The 23,387-nt window shown below is 33.5% G+C and overlaps 1 protein-coding gene across 1 annotated transcript in view; it reads right to left on the bottom strand.

Annotated features, from left to right (window-relative positions):
- Window positions 1–338: 338 nt before the first annotated feature.
- Window positions 339–23,387, bottom strand: part of LOC149783512 (uncharacterized) — a 71,852-nt gene continuing 48,803 nt past the window's right edge. The window contains exon 2 of the mRNA XM_089932858.1: window positions 339–5,500. Within this exon, the coding sequence (XP_089788984.1) occupies window positions 3,455–5,500 (2,046 nt within the window). The 3' untranslated portion in view covers window positions 339–3,454. The remainder of the gene's footprint in view (window positions 5,501–23,387) is intronic.

The raw sequence follows: 23,387 nt of genomic DNA, 5'->3' as shown, positions 1-23,387 counted from the left end.
ACCTAGGTTTCATACTGATTGTGTGAATTTAATGTTGGTGTAAGCCACTGTGATGAGCTTAATCCACTCCACTTTCACTCTGTGACCAAGTGATAATACCTACCAATCGCTACATTGTCGCATCAGGCAGGAGGGTGGTAACTCCACCGTGGAGGGTCTGATCGATTTTACTCATTAACAGTTGAACAGCCGTGGAATGACATAGAGGTCACGTGATTTATGAACATATATTTTGTCAAGAATCAAGTGATGTTTATGTCGATCATATCAATAAAAAAATAGTTCCAACATTCTTGTATATTCTATACATTTAGAAAAGCTATAACAAATGGTTTCAATAAATTTGTGTTATTAGTTTATTCAAAGACCTCTGAACAAACATGCACATTAGTTTCACGAGAGATACACTATTTGAATGTTTAATACTAAAGGATACATATACTTACATTGAGAAAACCTGTTTATTATGTGAGAATATTCTACATTAATATACATGGAATCAGATCTCAAAGTCATGAAACTATTCACCAGCAAACCTCTAAAGTTCCAACTTAATCCTTACAACTGTATAAATAGTACAAACTAGTACTAACTCTAGACAAAAATATCTGATTAGAAGTTGTCATACAGTTTCATTGTTTGTTGTTTTATCACAACATATAACATTTTTAAAAAAGATAAGAATGCTATGTTTACACAAGCCCCTTGTGGCAATCTGGGGAATCTAATTTCAAAGCTTAAACAAGAAGCTAGAGGTAATGCTGTGAGATTACTGAACATTTACAAATAGATGAAAGTTCTTCAACAGTTGACAAAGTTTTGAATGACACAATAATTCTACACCAATGCACACTAACTCTACACCAGTAGACAATATTACTACACCAGTATGCAATATTACCACACCAGTGTACAATATTACTACACCAGTGTACAATATTACTACACCAGTGTGCAATATTACTACACCAGTGTACAATATTACTACACTAGTATGCAATATTACTACACCAGTGTACAATATTACTACACCAGTGTACAATATTACTACACCAGTGTGCAATATTACTACACCAGTACATGTGATGGTGAAGAATAAGATGTGCAATGGTTCCTCACTAACATGTGTATCAATATAACGCTATCCCTGATATAACAAATATATTCATGTATTCCACTGCACACATTTCATTTTATTTATTTATTAATTTGTTTATTTATTTATTTTAGTTCTCAACTTAATTTAGCTCATTCAAATGTGTTTTCTCTTGACAATTTCACTGTACCACAGATGTTAGAGAGATCAATCATTGTATAGCATTGGTTGAATTGTACCCCAGTACAACTCATAAACCTTATAATGCTTTAGGTGTAGTCAGTAACTGCAAACTGCATTTTGTGCTAAACTGCAGTGTAGTGAGAATGATTGATAATTCAATGTGTTGTGGTGGGGGACATTTCATGGTATTTTGTGCAATTCATTTTGTTACATAATAATATTTCTAAAAGAAAATAATCAAATATTCATCTTCGTCTTGTTTTCTTACTTCATAGATTGACAGACCAAATGCAAGTACAAACGATCTATTTTTGGTCATGGGTTCCATCAATATCCATTATTCGCAAACTTAAAATGTGTTATATTGAGATTTAACACAGTACTCAAGTATGGCTCTCCCATGTAGAGTTTTGGATGCTGACCACTATACCTGTGTATATAAGCCTGTCTCCAATTAACCAGTGCACATCTTGCATATTCAACAATTTTCAAAGAAACATCTCAGCAAGAACATTTTTGACCAACAGGTCCAAAACATTTCTATCTTAAAATCGCTTTTTTCAAAATCCTGGTTGGAGGGATAGATAAACGAATTTCACATGAACCAGTCAAACTTACGAATTTTATACACTTATTTTTCAACCCTGTACTATACTGATCAATTATGAAAGATTGTGAATTTACTGACTTATTTTCAACGCAAGGAAATATACTGAATTTTCACAAGGATTTTAACCAGTATTGCTTTATAATCATCAAAAACATTGCATGGATCTACACCACTTGATGAGAAATGTTCAACAGTCTACTTGCTGCTACAGCTGCATTTGTTTGACCTAATTTTATATATGCATTTTTCTTTCTTTGCAATTAACAAGTGTTTTACAAAACTAAAACAGACTTGAAAATTTACAAAAAAAAAAGGAAATTATATAAATCTTAACACAAGGAATAATGTCTCCAAGAACACAATATTAAACCATGGAAACCTTACTAAGACTGGCCATACAAATATTTAGCATAACTAAATTAGTCTGATGTGTACAGACTATAAATGGTTTGCTAAATATGAACATCAGCTGATTTTCCAAATGTTTCTGTTTTTCTTTATAATTTCACCTTTATATTGTCAGCAATATATATCTGAACTATTGTCACAGTTTAGTATTACAAAAAAACATGGTTATGAGAAACATATTATGAAATATCAGATATTACACACAATATGCTATTGGCTTACAATACAATATTGGCTTTTTCCAGCATATTATGGGCACTGAAGGAAAAATTGAATCGACAGGGGGAGATGCCCCCCTCCTGCCCATGAACAAAATGTATTTCTTAATAATAAATAAAATATCAAAATTAATAATAATAATAAAGTTTACTAGCATTATTAGTAGCAAGATGAGTCAAAGCAAACCTTCATCGTCATATTAATAATCACCACCACCACCATCATCTTTGTGCAAAATCTGATGGAATAGTGTCAATACTTTGCATTTATGTTATGACAGGATATGCCATCACATGCCATATGTTTTTCACATCTGTCCTATAATTCATCTGTATATTTTCTACAAATAAATTACACCATAGGTCAATATTAATTTATGTCTGCATGGGTGATAGATAGATAGATAGATAATAGATAGATAGATAGATACTTACTATAAATTAAACTATTAATTGATGATAATTGATAATGCATTGTAAATGTCAGAAATCAAGATGTAAATAATTGATATATTCACAACTCCATTACATTGCCATCTTAATTTGTACATAATAATAATAATAATAATAATAATAATAATATCAATATCAATAATATGTTATTATTGTCAATAAAACCAAAATTATAACAACAGTGATGAAATTTGGACCATAACAACATTCTCATTAAAATCATATAAAATCATAATAATAATAATAATAATAATAATAATAATATAAATAATAATATGTTATTGTTATCAATAAAACCAAAACTATAAGAAGCACGATGAAGATTTGGACCATAACAATGTTCTCATTAAAATCATCAATATATGCAAAATCAGTTGGAAAATCTCAAAAGATGTAATCAACTATATTCTGTCATATAAGTAAAACAGTTGTGCTGTGCATTTATTTGGTACTGTTCTGGTTTCTTCTTGTGCCAAAATAAACGATTTATTTCAGATTGTAAACACAAAGTTCTCTTTGACATGTATGGCTTGTCACAAGAAATGTATCTCTATTTGGATCAAAGCAAATTGCCCTTGGGTTTTGAGGGACTCCATTTGTTATAAGCTTCAGTAGAGATCCATCAGGAGTCAGTTGATGAATGTTGTTTGAGTCGTATCCAGGAACATAGATGTTGCCATCCCTGTCCACACTTATTCCTAACGGCCATCTGAGATTGTCTGGACAGTAGATAAACATCATCGTACCATCCATGTTGAAGCAGAGAAGTGAATTCCTCCCACAGACAGTGATGTATAATCTTGTTCTAGCTCTGTCTATAGCTACGTAGTTCCAGTATCCAGATTTAGCATCATACTGAAAAGAAGATTTTACCTCCCCACCCTTGGTAATCTGACTCAGTTGATACTTGTTATTGCCACAGTCTCCTGTTACAAACATCTCTCCCTTTCCAGTAGCAGCAATTCCATAACAATTGTATAACACTGAAAAGGAGCTGAGTGGACTGATGACATCATTCCTCACTGACAGAATTTGAATTTTAGTCTGCTTCTCTATGGTAAATGCCACTTCTTGTTCATCTACCACACATATGTCTATTGGTTTTCCTGTCAGTTTGTAGCTTGCAAGAAATTTATAGGTAGGGCTGAGTAGGATACACTGGTGATTGAAATTGTCAGCCAACATCACCCTGTCACCAGGGAGAAATGTAATAGCAGTATAAAGTGGTGCATTACCACCAGGGGTTTCAACATTTATTACATCAACTCTCTCAACAAGGCAGTCTTTTGTTGGCTTCCGCAGTGATATAGGTAGAGTTTTTGATACTGTTTTCAACAGTAGTGTTCCCACGTTAGACAGAGAGAAAATGGATTCCATCAGTGAAGCAAATTCAAGTTCTACTGTAATTATGTTAGTCGTCTCATAGTTCTCTCTGATCTGGTTGTAATAGGGCTGTAGTTGAGATTCAATCTTTTCCGTCATCAGAAACTTTTGCATGTCACTTCCGTATTTGTGGACTGTTTCAATGAGAAAATGAGAATTTTTTACAGCATGCACTAATGCAAGGCATTGATGATTCTCTTCTTGTTTTCTGATAGACTCTTCTTTGTGGATTCTGTGCCCCTCTGTCTTCACTTTTTTCTCTAAATCATCTAGTGCTGCATTGATTTTCTCCCTCATGTGTCTTATTTGATCTGTCAGTCCATCAACTTGCAATTCTAGATCATTAAGATTGGAATCATTTATCTCCATAAACTTATTTAAATGAGACTCAATTTTTTCCAGTTCTGCAATAATTTCTGTCGGTTGGATACCGCACAGCAGTGCAGGGAGTTCTTCTTTCAAGTCTATCTCTTTGGAACATGTCTTATGACTATGGAGAAAGCAAATGGCACAACATGCAAGCTTATGATCTCTACAGTAGAATTTTACCTCCTCTCCATCGTGTTCAGTACAGGTAAAACCTTCTGCATATTTCATCACATTTTCCATGTTACCAGTTAATTCTTCTGTCTTGATAATAATATGATTTTTCGATACTGTCTGTTTCCTATGAAATTTCACGCAATCTGCGCACATTCCTTCCTTACATACTGCGCAGAATCCTTCTGCCGGGACAGAGACACCCTCAGAGTTACATGCATTACACAGGCGATCTACTTTCGATTTCGTTTGCGAGATAGACTGTAAAAGCATATTGCCTGGAAACTGAGATGCCCATTCACTTGTCGGTTTATCCCATGTTGCAGGTCTTGCACTTTTTCCGCATACAGGGCATTTGATGCAACTCAATTTCTCTTGTTTTGCTGCCTCCGTTGTTATGTAGGATTGCAGACAACCCTGACAGAATGCGTGGGCACACTGTAGCTGTTTTGGTTGGCTGAAGTGTCCCAAACAGATAGGACAGCTTTGCTCATCGTTAGTTTGTGTTAGTGTTGCTGCCATCATTGATGAAGTAAATATTAATTTCCCCTGCACAGAAAGGCAGCATTGGCCGCTGAGAACTACCTCTCCTCTGCATAAACACACAAACTACCCTAACTGAAACTTCCCGTCTTCTTCCAGCCCCCACGAGATAAAGACAGACTGGTACTCGCGTTAGATTTCGAATCTTCGCAAAGGTGTACCCCTAAACACAGTAAAGTAATATAGAGCAATGAACAGTAATGGTCAATAATGAACAGTAATGGAGTAAAAAGAACAATAATGTAAAAGAAATTCCAGTTATGAAAGCAAGAAAGTAATCATTTTGAACATACTGTATTGATGATGGGTTTTGTTAAATTATAGAAATATAAGTTTTTGTACTGTTTTTTGTTGTTCGGTTGTTCGTTTATTGGTATTATCATTGATATATATATATCCGCTGTTGCGATTCATTAATGGAACACCACTTTAATATGGAGTAATGAAGACTATACCATGAGTTGTGTGTGTGTCTGCGTGTGTGTGTGTGTGTGTGTGTGTGTGTATGCATGTATGTATGTATGTATGTCTTATACAGGTAGGATTCGTTGTATTTTATTTTTATAAGTATGATTCTAAATCGTTAATTTCAAGAATGTGAGAAAATATCGTATGTCAAAAGGAATTACAGTAATGAGATTGATTATTATCATTTTATTATCTAAACTAAAATACAAACATCATAAATAACAAGCAGGGTCGTACCTGAAGTATTTGGCATCCGGTGCGGATCGTTCGTTTTGCACTCCATGAAATAAATATATACTTCAGACTCACCTAAGTTTCTTCACTTAATTTAAAGTTTGCTCTGTCACCTATTACACTAGCAGATACTCAGTTGAAAAATACAAATTTCCTCTTTCGTATGCGCAGTTAACGAGCGCACTAAGGGTGGAGCGGCAATTTGAAAATCAAAGTATTAAACAGAAAATAAAACATATTTCGTCACTTAAACCGATAACCATAGTTTTACTGTTTTGAGGTATCCGAATCAGGGAATTAGAAACCATACCAGATGGCAACGTGCTAATATTTCAACTCGCCCGATGGCACCCCCGTCCTGGCTGTCACCCAGGGCGGACAGCCCCTTTGCCCCTCGCCTTAGTACCACACTGATAACAAGTGTGGTTGTTGTTACATTAATTTTCAGAATATGTTTTCATGAAAATATAATATATCAACAATCTCCCTCTTCCTCTCTCCCTCTCTCTCTCTCTCTTTTTATAAGATGAAAATTCTATTCAAAGTATTCGTCGTCTTCCAGAAGGTAGGTTTCGTTCATCTTTGACTCTTCTTCTCTCTTTTGTCTCTTTAATGCTCTCCTTCTGCGTCTGTCTCTGTTTAACGCTTCTTCTAGCGGTGCTGTTGATGTTTCCGTTATGGTTTCCGAATTATCTTCTGGACAATCATCATAATCTTCCAGATATAATTCTACCTCATTTTGCATTGTTTCCCTCTTTTGTGTTTTTTTCCCCCCGTTGTTTTTGTTTTTTGGCTACTCAGCTCTGGTTTTGTTTCCTTGTTGTATGTTTCCCTAATATGTTCGTTCATGTTAGCTTCCAGATATTTTTCTATCTCATTTTGCATTGTTTTCGTTGTTTTTGTATTTTTGCTACTCTGCTCTGGTTTTGTTTCCAATTTTCCTTGTTGTATGTTTCTCTTCTTCATAATTAGCGCTGTATGTTTCTTTTGTTTCTCTTGGAGTACTTCTACGGGTTTTCCTACTACTTGTTCTTGTGCCTTCTGTTGTTGTTGCTGGGTTTGTTTTTGTACTAACTGGTGTTGTTGTTTTCTACTGTTGTTTTAAACTCTTAGTTTCTTGCTTTTCTTGTTGTTTCAAACGCTGTCTCTTGTTTTTGTTGCTGTTGTTGGAATTTTTTAGTCCATTTTGTTGCCTTTGTTGTTGCCCTTGTTGTTGTTTTTGTTTTTCTGCATGGTGTTAGCGTTCCTGATCACTTTGTGTTGTTGTTGTTGTTGTATTTCCTTGTTGTTGTTTTTGTTCTTGCTGTTGTTGTTGGAGTATTGTTTGTCCGTGGTGTTGGTGTTCCTGGAACCTTTGCCAATCTAGATTTTTTCTATCCTTATACCGAAATTTTTTTCGAAACAGGCGACAGTTTCTTCCACTGGTATTTCCATGGGGATATCCGATAAACGGAGTTATCCAGTCTGTTTCTTGATCTTTTTTAGAATTGGTGCTGGGTCTTTAACTATTACAGTCTCTCCCGAAATACTTATTTCTCCAGACTGTAATACCGGCAATTTCCCTCTTGGTCGTATTATGTATCCCTCATATTCTTTCCTGTTGATGGAGTAAATTTGATGTAAAATGTCCGGATTCCTAATTTTTGTGGCTATTATTACTGTGGACGTAGTAGGTACTCTTTCTCACGGTATGTGACTCATATCTAATTCCTGGGTACCTTCCTGATATTTGCATTCAATATATGGCCCTTTTTCAGTCTCAGTTCTTCTTGTTTTAAAAAGGATTTCAAGTTTCCTTATTGCGTTGTGAGCCTCCGCCATGTTTTCTCGTTTTCCTTGCTCGTCTTGCTTTCTTACAGTCACCGCAAGGAAAGGTTTCGACCTCCATGCTAATATCCAATATATCACAAACGAACACAAAAGTCAAGTATTTTAACACAGTGAATAGCAACTGTATTTTTGGTTTGACTGCAACCGTTCACGACATTATATATATATATATATATATATATATATATATATATATATATATATATATATATATATATATATATATATATATATATATATATATTCGTGCCGACTCATTCTTTTCATCTTGAGTCCAATTGTTTACGTTAAAAATCATAGCGGAAATGACATCTGTTGCATGTGCAACTCTTTCTTCTAATATTACAGACTTATCCGCATGTGAGATTCATTCGTCACCGAAAATGGTGTGGTTCGAGCCGATTCATTCCTTTCATCTTGAGTCCAATTGTTTCATTAACAATCACAGCTTAAACATCAGGAAAAGTCTGGAGCAGACACTATTATTCACACTTCGATTCAGTTCCATTATTATTGCTTGAACGTTACATCCCTAAGTGTGCCGTTAAACCATAAATATGGTCGGCCATACGTCATATTGCCTAACCAACTCAACTTACTGGATTATCATTACATTTAATATGGAGATCAAAAACACTTGCAACAAGTGTCAATACGGCATTTGATGAAAACATACTCTGCTAGTTTTAGCTGGTTATGCAAGTGAAATTACATTTTAGCCACGGGACCTAAAATATAAAACAATTAACGATACTTTTATGAAAATTTAGAAAAATAACGATTAAAAAGATTATTGGGAGGGGGCAGAAATAAAATAATAAATGTATACATACATACATACATACATACATACATACAAACATGTCAATCAAGGAACAATGACAATAAAAGGAAATTAAACTAAAAATTAATGTTTTTTATTTATACAATTCAACAGCTCTATAATATCCATATTCTTAATGCAGTATGCCTATTTTCCATAACTTTAGTTCTTAGTCCATTGCAGCATTTCTCCCCATTACTGTAATTAACAACTTTAAATCAAAACAGAGACAAATAAAATCAATTAATAAAAGGTCACCAAACTGAAGACCAAAATAAATAATAATAATTATGCTTTGATCCATGAACAAACATTTTTAAAAAATCTATTTGTTATCAATGTATTGTATACTTTACTGTAAACTCAGTTTAGAGTTTCATTGCATTACACCTGTACCATAAATTTTTATATTAATGTAGATGGATACAAAACCATCAACAACAAACTGTACCAAACAATGTAGTTTTAATTTACTCCATTACTCTTTTACATTACTGTAATTTCATTTCCATTAATGTATATTACTGTCCGTTACAGTCAAGTACTGTACATTACTGTCCACTAATGTACATTACTGTGTTTAGGTAGACCTCGCAAGGGTAGGTCTTTTCACCACCCAACACTCTCAAATACATCCTTGTACAATAAATTAACACCTAACACATTAAAAAATCACAATACTTGAAAACAGATAAATGAAATGTAATTTCAGCTAAAATGACATGATTTAAGACATGATTCTTTTTATGAGAAATATATCTACATAAACTGATTTCAATAATAGGTTCTAGTCATCGTCCTATTATAATGACTATCAATATAAATTTACTCACTACTCTAGCCTCACACATGACTGGAAAAGGAAAATTGGCAACTTGAAAGACAAAAGCAATAATAGACCAATAGATTTCAAAACAATTATATCGAAACTTTTATAACTTCTCCTTTATGAAGCCATGATTCTGACTTTCTGTTTGGATTTAATGTGTATACCTCCTTGTATGTACAAAACTGAACAGATGCCATTTCAATTGCATCCCCCTCGTTCGAGACGTCAACAATTGACTGTTGCACGTCAGGTTAATTTTCATCTCCATAGACAATAATAGCCGCATATGATGCATTGAGCATATCAATTACCTCAGTGTATCCTCACTTGAATAGAAAGCAAGATTTCGCGTTCAAGACACCAAATAGAAATTTTATACCTTATACAGTATGGAAAACCAGCAATACAGATGTGCAGTATGTTGGCTCACACGGCCAGGACTAATAACCCAGGTTGTATATGGACAACAAATCAGAGAATCCGATCAGTTTGAAATTGATGCTGTGGTAATAATGACTTAAACGTCCTGATGGCCCAAATGTACTAACTAATGGCAAGTTTTTGTGAGCAAAGGATACCTACGAAGACATGAAAGAATGAAAATAATATTTGAAAACTGTCTACCAGGAAACAATCCAAAGTGTGGTTTCTAGTTGACAACTCACCAAATATCAACGGCCGTGACCAGAAAAGAATCCATTTCGATAACTATGATATCTGGAACAGTAACAAAAGTAGAACTCAGACGATTACCTAAAGAGTGAAAATTTTAAGGTAATTTTCAAAAAAAGCAGCCAGTACTGCACAAAACGATGAAAAGATACACTTTAGACTGAATATATATATATATATATATATATATATATATATATATATATATATATATATATATATATATATATATATGAATGCCCAATAATCAAATAAGATTTAAAACTATAAAACCTTTTAAAATGTAAAGTGTGATGTTGCTTGAAAAAATGATATAATCTAATGCACTATGCAAAACTATTTTTTTTATACGTCTGCGCTTTCGGTTTATGCTTTAAAATAAAATGTGTTCTTGTAAACCCATGCAAGCTAGCCAGAACTCTCCTTTCGCATACTACTTATCTCCAATTAATTTTGAAGGCTAAATAAGTAACTACTTAGTAGGCTAAATAGATGGATGCATTTGTCCAATAAAATGTGTTGGCTACATAGGTTGATTATATCTTCAATAAACGGAAGACCAAGTAAGTCCATGTATGTATGTTCAAAAACTTTGTAGTCTAAATAAGTTGTGGCAATTCTGTATAATATATATTTAATATAAAAAAAGATTTTGATAGGTATATCTTGTATTCTAGGGTCCAAAAAAAAGCGATTGATCTTTGAAAAAGGGATTCCAGTTTTGGCCACTAGACCTTTTCTGGCGGACTAAGTAGGTTCTTTAGATCCAATGTAAGTATGGAAACTTTTGACATCACTAATTCTTGAGAATTTTGTGTAAAAGTTTTAAAGTAACAATCATCTATGCAGCAAATCAGAAAATTTGCAGGCTAATTAAGTAGCTTGTAAAGTGATGTAACTTCATGAAATATGATATTTTTTTATGACACACCTACCAATTTTCTAGTCCAGAAAGAGACATAATTATACTGTCATTTCAGTAAAGTCGTAATGTGTATTCTTTCATAATAATTCATTTTGCAATTATTTTTTTACGTGGGTAAAGAGATTACATAATTGTCACTATTCTGCAATTTCAGACACATAGAAGAGAATGTGGATGTCAAAATGATATTTTGTAGAGAGTTTAATTTTTGAAAAATATTGCCAATATATATTCTCTAGAACTGAGGAGAAAGAATTCACTGCAAGGAAAGTCTTGACTTCAACATACAGTTAGTGAATATACCACTAGAACAAAACGAAAAGGTACAAATTTAAACAGCTTATTATGACTTCCAGCGTTTCAGTTTTGCAGAAATTGAAAGAAGGCATTGGAAACAAGAAGTAATTATTTTTGTTCATGGTGTTTTTATGTAACAGAATCTGCCAGAAAGCATTGGATACATGAAAAGATCATTGTTGCTTCTGGTATTTCTTTGTAATGGGAAATGCTAGAAAGCCTCAGAAAGTGGAATCGATTTTGCGGACGTTTCATATTTTTCTCTTATGTACAAAACACATTAAAGCATTTTTAATTGTTGTAGAATAAATCAGCAGCCGTAAGATTTATCTAAGGACCCAATACAATGAGTCTCAATATAGGATACCAAATAATTTGGTTTGTTTAATTGGACTATGAGAATCATACAATGATTTGTCAAAATACACTGAATCTCATCATAGACAACCAAACATATTAAGTCATTTATTTGGTCCATGAGAATCTTCCATTGTTTTGTCAAAACTCAGTGAGTCTCATTATAGGTCTGAGAATCCTCCGATACGTTGTCGAAATACAGAGTCTCACTGTCGGGAACCAAATAGATTGACTCTTTTAGTGGCGAACGAGATTATTCAAGTGCTAGGTCACAATTACGTAGGCGTTGATATGAAGCATTAGGTATTATTAAAATAAAGACAGAAATAAATAGAAAGCAACTTTCAAAACAATAATGAAGAAAGTAAAATCTAATGTAGAACTGGAATAAATATAGTCAATTTTAAAAATGGGGCAGACATATACTGTACAATTCACATCAAATTTTCTTTGGGACACATTAAAACTATGACAGCATGACTAGTTTAATTTTGTAAATTGTAAGGTCACTTCTTAGACATTTCCGCTCTTAATTTACTCAGTAGTGTCTCTTCATGATAATGAGGTCAATTCTTAATTGTAAGAACACTTGCATGTTAGGCTTATCACCTCTTTATTCTGGAGTTCCTTGTCAATATAATGAAGTCATTTGTAAATTGTAAATTCACTTCGTAGCCTTTTATTCTTATAACATACTCAGGATAATGAGATCAATTGTTAAGTGTAAGGACACTTGCATATTAGTCTTTCATCTCTTAATTAGTTTCCCATCAAGATAATGAGGTGAATTGTACATTCTAAGAACAATTCTTACCCTTTTCCTATCTTCATTTATTATGGAGTTTCTCCTCAAGATAATGAGGTCAATTGTGACTTGTATGGGCACTTGCATGTTGGTCTTGCATCGCGGAAAACTTATTTGGATGCGGGGTATTTATGCTCATTGAGGGTGCATGGCTGGGGAAGGCGTAATATGTCAAAACCACTAAAAATGACATAAATTATATAACGTGATGAAATACAGCCAAATGAATGAAAAGGAGCAACAGTCAACTCATAAATTTTAATCATTACTACTGAAAGTAGTCATTTAAAATATACTATTTCGTTATTTTGTTGCTGTTGCTTTTGATTTAACACTATTATTCAGCATGTGATAGACTATACATGGCAGCCAGTATAACAGATAGAGGGAGAACGCTGGAAAACTCAAGTACGAACCAATTACCCATGGGAAGCTACTGGCAAGGTTTTATTATATACCCACATTGGCAGAGCCAGAGACTCGAAACCATGTGGTCAAATATTGGGACAGGCGAGAAATTTAGACCACTCTCCCACAGTCCCCATTATTGTATGTGCAAATTAATAACTTATTTCTACTAAAAATAGGACTTTAAGTGTAACCTTACATTATATTATAATTTATGAAATTATTACAACTGAAAGTAGAAATGTAAATGTAATCTTACATTTTTTTGTTTGTACTTACCTTGAGTGTTATTTAATCATTTATTAAAACATGGATCTAGTCTACTTGACTATGAAATCAGTTTCTTAGGTGACTAAACTTTGAGGGCAAGGAATGGAGACAGTAAAGTTGTAAATGAATTTGCATAATGAGACGTATTGCCTCCCAAATGTCTATATTTGAACAGATACACTTTAGAGTAATTTATCAAGAACGCTTAAGTCTGAGTTATGAAGATACACTTCACTGAATTATGAAGATACACTTGAGACTGAATTATGAAGATACACTTGAGACTGAATTATATGAAGATACAATTGAGACTGAATTATGAAAATACAATTTAGACTGAATTATGAAGATACAATTTAGACTGAATTAGGAAGATACAGATTAGATCGAATTATGAAGATACACTTTAGACTAAATTATGAAGATACAGTTTAGATTGAATTATGAAGATACACTTTAGACTAAATTATGAAGATACAATTTAGACTGAATTATGAAGATACTATTTAGACTGAATTCTGAAGATACAATTTAGACTGAATTATGAAAATAAACTTTAGACTGAATTATGAAGATACAATTTACACTCAGTTATGAAGATACACTTTAGACTGAATTATACACTTTAGACTAAATTATGAAGATACAATTTAGACTGAATTATGAAGATACTCTTTAGACTGAATTCTGAAGATACAATTTAGACTGAATTCTGAAAATATACTTTAGACTGAATTATGAAGATACAATTTACACTCAGTTATGAAGATACACTTTAGACTGAATTAAGAAGATACAATTTAGAATGAATTATGAAGATACACTTTAGACTGAACTATGAAGATATAGTTTAGATTAAATTATGAAGATACCATTTAGACTGAATTATGAAGGTACAATTTAGACTAAATTATGATGATACTCTTTAGCTCAATTATGAAGATACACTTTAGACTGAATTATGAAGATACAGTTTAGACTTAATTATGAAGATACTCTTTAGACTGAATTAAAAACATACAATTTATAATGAATTATGAAGATACTCTTTAGACTAAATTATGAAGATACACTTTAGACTGAATTATGAAGATACAATTTAGACTGACTTATGAAAATATAATTTAGACTAAATTATGAAGATGTAAGTTAGACTGAATTACGAGGATACTCTTTAGACTGAATTCTGAAGATACAATTTAGAATGAATTATAAAGATAAAATTTAGAATGAATTATGAAGATACAGTTTAGATTGAATTATGAAGATACACTTTAGACTGAATTAGGAAGATACAATTTAGACTGAATTATGAAGATACTCTTTAGACTGAATTCTAAAAATACAATTTAGACGGAATTATGAAAATATACTTTAGACTGAGTTATGAAGATACAATTTAGACTGAATTATGACGATACTCTTTAGACTGAATTACGAAGATACACTTTAGACTGAATTATGAAGATGCAGTTTAGACTGAATTACGAAGATACTCTTTAGACTGATTTAAGGAGATACAATTTAGAATGAATTATGAAGATATTCTTTAGACTAAATTATGAAGATACACTTTAGACTGAATTATGAAGATACACTTTAGATTGAATTCTGAAAATACAATCGAGACTGAATTATGAAAATACACTTTAGACTGAATTATGAAGACACAATTTAGACATAAGTATGAATATACACTTTAGACTGAATTATGAAGAAACAATTTAGACCGAATTATGAAGATACGCTTTAGACTGAATTATGAAGATACACTTTAGACTGAATTATGAAGATAAAATTTAGACTGAATTATGAAGATACACTTGACAGTGAATTATGAAGATACAATTTAGACTGAATTAAGAAAATATAATTTATACTAAATTATGAAGATGTAAGTCAGACTGAATTATGAAGATACTCTTTAGACTGAATTCTGAAGATACAATTTAGAATGAATTGTGAAGATAAAATTTAGACTGAATTATGAAGATATAATTTAGACTGAATTATGAAGATACACTGTAGACTGAATGATGAAAATACTCTTTAGACTGAATTATGAAGATACACTTTAGACTGAATTATGATGATACAGTTTCGACTGAATTATGAAAATACTCTTTAGACTGAACTATGAAGATACAATTTAGAATGAATTATGAAGATACACTTTAGACTGAATTATGATGATACAGTTTCGACTGAATTATGAAAATACTCTTTAGACTGAACTATGAAGATACAATTTAGAATGAATTATGAAGCAATTCTTTAGACTAAATTATGAAAATACACTTTAGACTGAACTATGAAGATATAGTTTAGATTAAATTATGAAGATACAATTTAGACTGAAATATGAAGGTACAATTTAGACTAAATTATGAAGATACACTTTAGACTGAATTATGACGATACAGTTTAGACTGAAGTATGAAAATACACTTTAGACTGAATTATGAAGGTACAATTTAGACTAAATTATGATGATACTCTTTAGCTCAATTATGAAGACACACTTTAGACTGAATTATGACGATACAGTTTAGACTGAAGTATGAAAATATACTTTAGACTGAATTATGAAGATACACTTTCAAATGGCTTATGCAGACACGCGTTCGACAGAATCAAGCAATTTTTACACAAAAGAAGCTCTGTGACATTTCTAAAAAACTTGTCATCCAGTTTTGAATATAATTATAAGTCAGTCTCTGTACTTATCACTTACCCATTAACTGATCCAAACTTCATAGAAACCCAGTCTAAGAACTTTTTTATTGAATGATCCTCAATATTATTATAAATACATCGTATGTACTGTTAGACCAATATTTTTAATAATATAATATAGTATATTTTCACACTATAAGACATCATTCTAAGTTTACCATAAATAAAACCATTTGGCTTGCTTCTCTTAACTTCGAATAACATTTTCCAAAACCATAAATATACTTGTTTAGAAAGCATTATCAGGCATAAAATACCCTACCTTACAAAAAATAGCTAAATATTGGCTATACTGATTAATGGTAAACACCCTACACCGCAACAATAATTTAATATTGGCTACATTAATTAATCATAAACATTATAATTAACAAAAATAATTAAATATTGGCTGAATTAATTTATCATAAACAATCATACTTCACAAATAGTTCAATGTTGTAATTTTAATTTATCATAAACACCATACCTCACAACAACAGTTCTATATTTGGCTATATTAATTTATCATAAACACCATATCTCGCAACAACAGTTCTATATTTGGTTATATTAATTTATCATAAACACCATATCTCGCAACAACAGTTCTATATTTGGCTATATTAATTTATCATAAACACCATACCTCACAACAACAGTTCTATATTTGGCTATATTAATTTATCATAAACACCATACCTCATAACAACAGTTCTATATTTGGCTATATTAATTTATCATAAACACCATACCTCACAACAACAGTTCTATATTTGGCTATATTAATTTATCATAAACACCATACCTCATAACAACAGTTCTATATTTGGCTATATTAATTTATCATAAACACCATACCTCACAACAACAGTTCTATATTTGGCTATATTAATTTATCATAAACACCATATCTCGCAACAATGATTGCATATTTGATATATTTATTTATTTGAAACACCATACCACACAATAATAGTTCAATATTAGCTATATTAACTTATCATGAACACCATATCTCACGAAAATAATTCAATATTAGCTATATTATTTTATCATGAACACCATACCTCACAACAATGGTTCAAAATGAGCTATATTAATTATCATAAATACTCATTATATGTCTAGATTTCAAAGTAATACATTTAGAAGTATATCTCTGTAATAAGAACTGAGTTTTGCCAAAGAGAAGAACAATGCAGAGGTATTACATGCATACATACATACATACATACATACATTAGAACTGGGTACCACAAAAAGTTGTACCACGGTATACAGCGGTATTTCTAAACTTACTGCTATACATACCAAGGTATATAGCGGTATTTCTAAACGTACTGCTATACATACCACGGCATACTACAGGTATATTAGGGACCAACAATTCATTATTCCGTGTCATGGGCGTGACACTTGTTTGTTTAATTTCCGTCTGTCAAAAGCTGGAAAAACATCTTGCCTTGATTTATAGCAAAAAAACATCATATTATAAAAATGATATTATGTGCTGAAAAATATTAATTATCTTGAGATAAAAGAAACTAAAATATCTGAGGTCAAAGGAAAATCACAGCCATCCCGTCCGACGAAAATTAAATGACCAGTACCTTATATTAGAAGATTTCGCTATGTATATGTAAATTGTTGTATAAGTCATAATGTGAAAGCTGTAACTAATGTGGGATGATTAAGTTTACACAATAGATGATACTGTGAAAGACATGTCGCTGACATTAGAGAGCCTATTGTTAAAAAAGGAAGTGTTGATACTGAAGCTTACAATTTTCTAGTTGCATTATTAATCTATTGGGCAGGAAAACGTTGAGTAGGATGCCAACACCATGGCGAATATATTTATCAGAGTGGGCTAGTAAACATAAAACTCACTTACTCAACAAACGAGGAAATAGTTAATGGACTTGAGGAATTGTGTACAGTTGGGACAGAAAACAAGTACGCTTCTGAAACTCCTGGGATGATTCGCAGTCTTACAAAGGAATACATATGCTTAGCACATTCAGATACACTAATACTAAAACATGAACCGTGTTCTTTGTTTTGCTTTGTTTTTAACCACCAATTCTACCAAAGGCTGGATTTGTCCAAAATATGTCTCTCAACATTCCATCTTGACACCCCGTTTACATACGTGGCATCTCTTAAACATGTGACTAATAAAGCATAAATATAATTATATTTATAATGTTCACCAATAATTTGTGACAGATATAATTGTTACGTAAAAGAAAGCACGCTGCTAATATCATTAAAGTCGTAACAAAATTTCTACAATTCGTTTCTGACGGTACCGTGGTACACACCAGCGGGGAAAAATACCACGGTAAACCGAGAAAACCAAGATAGGTAAAAATGGGCATTTTTCGGTTAGTGGGACATAGGTTTCACTTGATCCAGTATTTAGTACGTGGTGCTGCACCTGATGTAGGTCATGCACTTGTAAAGATCACAGAAGAGCTGGAACTACTATGGCAAACTCAGTTAGGAATCGTAAAGTTAACCACAAGGTTCGCCATCAGTTTATTAGTTATTCGTAGAGATCATGAATAAGGCAATTAGACCTCAGATTATCAGGTTCTCAGAGTACAATATTTTCTTAGTGGCTGAAACATTCTATTAATTTAATTTAGACAGGCAGCCCATTACATGTAGTAATCATTGCCTAATGGTCTGGATGCACGCTGCCTCAAGGAAAAGTCTTGATGGCCCAACATATAGTCAGGCAGGACCATAATCTGCATTTATTTGGTAGCATGCTATACTACACCAATCTAAAGGAATAACTTGGGTAACGGACCTCTTCCCGTTACAGATAGAAAGGCAAACAGACAGACACATGGATGAATAAATTGAAAGATAGGTAAATGAAAGTGACTTTACTTAGGTTGGTGCATATCATTCAAAGAAAGATGCAGAGAAAGCAACAAAGAGGAAATTTATTTCAATCAGGCGTCGACCAAAACACAAACGTTGATATTAATTCAGGTTCACATACATACATACATACATACATACATACGTACGTACGTACGTACGTACCTTGAATGTTTTAATAACCAAATACATTGTTTAAAAATAGATATTCATTGCCATTTTGCAGTTCTGATAACCTTTCATGACTTTGGCCATTGATCTACATGGTCACCGAGAAACCTAATTGGAGTTGGAATTGGTGGGTGGATGAATAGATGGATAGCAAGATACTTAGATACTGGAATGGCATTCAGACTCAGGTCTAAAACTTATTCATACAAAAACAATTACAATTATTTTGAAACAAATTAGACAAATACTGACATTAGTTGACATTTAACAGACAAAAAAAGTATACATTTGACAAAAATATACATACATACATACATACATACCCATGCGTGCATACATTCGTTCGCAGTTTCGTAAATAGATCCATCCATTTTCTAATTTACCCTTGTGACTAATATTTAATAAGAACATTAATATCATAGCGTCTTGACTTCATACACAAATTAATTTTAAAAACTTATTCTTGCTGATTACAACAGGATAAATGTGAATATGACATTGTTCAAGTTCACTTTTGCTATGTCGGGATTATTTAATAATAATAATAATAATAATAATGAGGACTTTGCATAGCGCTTAATCTTTAGAAGCTCTAAGCGCTTTACAACATTAGACAACACCTATCACATAATAATAAAAACAACCCATATAAAATGATATGATTATAAAAAACAAACAACATGAAATTAGAAAACATAAAAACATGCTGAAAATATTTAAGCTAGGAAACATTATTAGGTCTATAAGTTTGTTCTTGCAGTCGAAATAGGCGAGTTTTAAGAGCACTCTTGAATGGGATCACTGTGTCTTTGTGTCTAAGTTCAGTGGGCAATTCGTTCCACGTTGCTAGGCCCTGGTATGCAAAAGAACGTTGTCCATATGACTTCGTTTTCAACGTGGGAATAATGAGTATACGATTGTCAGAAGAGGTGCGTAATTATCTTGCTGGTGTGTACACATGGGTGAGGTTTGATAGGTATGTTGGACTGGAGTCCGTCAGTGAAACGTAGCACAGAGAACTAATTTTGTGTTTGATTCTGGATCGAATGGATAGCCAGTGTAGGGTACAGAGCAGCGGGGAGGTGTGCTCTGATCGCGGTACTCTAATGATGATCCAAGCAGCTGCGTTTTGAACTTTTTGATGTTTCTGGAGCATATATTGAGATGACCCAGAAAAAATTGAGTTACAATAGTCCAGTCTTGAAAGTGCAAATGAACACAAATGTTTTAGTGGCATCAACTGAAAGATATTTGCGAATGGAGCTGATGCGTCTCAGCTCAAGATATGCAGCCGTGCAAATGTTCATGACATGGTGGTGCAATGTTAGAGTACTGTCCAGAGTAACACCTAGGGTTTGTACTGACTGTGTGAATTTACTGTTGGTGTTGTTAATATTTATTGTTTGAGGTAAAGGATGTGAATGAGAAAGTCCTTATGTTGTGATAAGAATGGCCTCAGTTTTGTCGTCATTCAACTGCAGCTTGTTAGATGTCATCCATGATTTCACATCAGAAATGCACCTCTCTACACCTTGGATGGTAGCACCAGCTTCAGGTGGGTGGCTAGATTTGTATATTTGGGTGTCGTCAGCGTACAATTGGTGAGACACTGGATGATGATCTATGACACTTGAGACCCGCTGGGTGTATAGAATGAACAGAACAGGTCCAAGAACAGACTCTTGTGGAACACCACAACATAGATTAACTGGGCTGGAGTGTATTCCATTTGCGACCACAATGCATGTCCTGCTGACCATGTAGGACTTGAACCACAATAAGGCTGTATCATGAATGCCAAATACATGGTGGAGACGGTGAAGTAATATATCATGGTCCATTGTGTCAAATGCTGCAGACAAATCAAGGAGAATGAGGACTGTAATCTTTCCGCTATACAAAGCGGAGAGAATTCATTAACTACTTTTAGAAGAGTAGTTTCAGTCCTGTGGCAAGGGAGACATGCAGATTTTACATTGCTATAAAGACTGCTTGAATTCAGATGAGACACAAGTTGGGATATAACAAATGGGAGATTAGAAACTGGGCGGTAGTTCTTTAAATTGTTATGGTCGAGTGTTGGTTTCATCAGCAGAGGCTTTACAATGGCAGTTTTGAAAAATGAGAGAGATATTAATAACATCAGTTAGTGAAGGCAATAATGGATCTAAACACTCAAGCAGCAGTGATTTTGGAATTGGATCAAGTTCACATGACTTTCGTGCACTCTTCATCACGATTGTACGTACTAAATCCATAGAGATAGGTTCAAATGCTGCTAATGGTTGCCGCTGAAATTCTGTATCCCAACTGTATGGTGACGACGAGTCAATTGAAATTGTGTTGTCAAGCTTATCTCTACTGGTTTGTACTTTGTCACAGATGAAATCTGCAAAAGGGTCAGGAAGGTCGACTGGAGAGAAGGTAGTTGGAAGTGGTGTATATTTGTTCTTTGACATTAGCTTTTGCTAGTAATTCGAAAAGCTCTATGCAGCTGGAACTTTCCATGATCTTAGTACTGTAATGGGCTGATTTCGCTGCATGGACTATGTTTGTAACGTTCTTCTTATATGATAAAGAGTCATACTATATTAAATCAGGAAATAAACGTTCAAATAAAACACCGACTTTTGAATTAAATGTTTGTTGGTATATTCCTATGCATAAATGGACATGTCGCCATCTTCTTTGTCGTTCAGGACAGTATTACTTGTGCACAAAATAATGACGTTTCTTCAGTTGACTTCTATTACTGATAACGAAATGATCCCTGCTGTAATTGAAGGAAATTCCTTTCGGTTTTTGAGGAACACTGGAGGTAATGACCTGGAGTTTGACACCATCTGGTGATATTTTGTGAATTAGAATTAAGTCCTACAACATATATATTGCCATCTCTGTCTGCTGCTACACCCACTGGATAGTTCAGGTCATTGGACAAGTAGACGAAGTACCGTTTTCCATCTATCAGACCAAAACAATACACTGCATTGCTGCCACTAACATATATGTAGATACCTGACTTGGACGCATCTTGAGCAGCATAAGGATCATATATCAGTTTACAACCAAACTGACGGTGAAGCTTGTAAATCCCATTCCTACTGATAACACTCCAGTATCATCTGTCACTAGGAAATATAGAGCCACCGTGGCCTGATACAACGATCTCCTCCCTGCTGACTGCATCAACACTATAACACATATAATGGGTTGTTAAATTTCCTGTGTCCCTGATGGAACGGTCCACAATGGACAGAAACTGGACAGTTCTATTACCAGGCATTGTTATAGCAACTTCATTGTCTCCTATTAGACACACGCCATCTGGTTTTCCACGCAGTACGTGGCTTGTGATGAAGTCATATGATGAATCATACAGACAGCATGTATTGTTATTGTTGTCTGTCAAAAATGTGTATTCGTTAGGTAACTGGACGATGCCGAAGTAATATGGGTCGTTTCCATTAGGACAGTGAAGGTCGATAACTCTAGAGCTCCACAATTTGTTTCTGAAGAGGTGTCACAAGACTTGTACATTGAAAATCCTTAGCCTCCTTTTGACATAATATTTTCACCAATCTTGCAGAAAGTACCGAATTCATGTTGCTGTCGAGTTCAAGTTTCATTCTTATGTTTTCGACTCTTTCAAACTTCTCTCGAATCTGATCCCTGTAACATTGTAACTGCTTCATCGTCTTGCTAGTCACCAGAAACTTGTGTATATCCGACCCAAACTGGTCAACCGTCTCTAAAAGCGCTTGAGAGTTTCTGATAGCACTTATAAGGGACTGACATTGGTGATTCTATTCTTGTTTTTTGATCAACCACTCCTTGTAAATTCGATTCGCTTCAAGCTTCACCATCTTCTCACTATCATCCAGCACTGCATTGGTGAACCCGTCCCGACAAATCGAGCACCCATGTCCATCTTTGAAGGTAAAATCAGTGGTTGAAGTATCCATTTCAATAATGACATAAAAAAAGTGGTTTTGAAGAGAATATATCACAAGTGAGTACTTTGCAAAGCACTGTTAACAATAATTTGTCTGAGTAATTCCCCTTAACTGCATCTGAACGTATCAAATTTGTTACGTTCTGAGATCTTCCGGTTTGGTCCGAGTGAAGTGATTGAACCAAAGTTTATAATGAAGACAAGTCGCCTAAACCTTGTACCGGTTTTCTATATGTCTAGCGACTTAACCGGAAACACGCACAGAATAGCATGGGGCACACACCATTACCACATTT

This window comes from Sinohyriopsis cumingii, chromosome 14 (genome assembly GCF_028554795.1).
Source record: "Sinohyriopsis cumingii isolate HCF-2022 chromosome 14, ASM2855479v2, whole genome shotgun sequence".
In the NCBI taxonomy this organism is placed as follows: Eukaryota; Metazoa; Mollusca; class Bivalvia; order Unionida; family Unionidae; genus Sinohyriopsis; species Sinohyriopsis cumingii.
The sequence above is the reverse complement of the archived record's forward strand: the minus strand, read 5'-3'. Positions and strand labels throughout refer to the sequence as shown.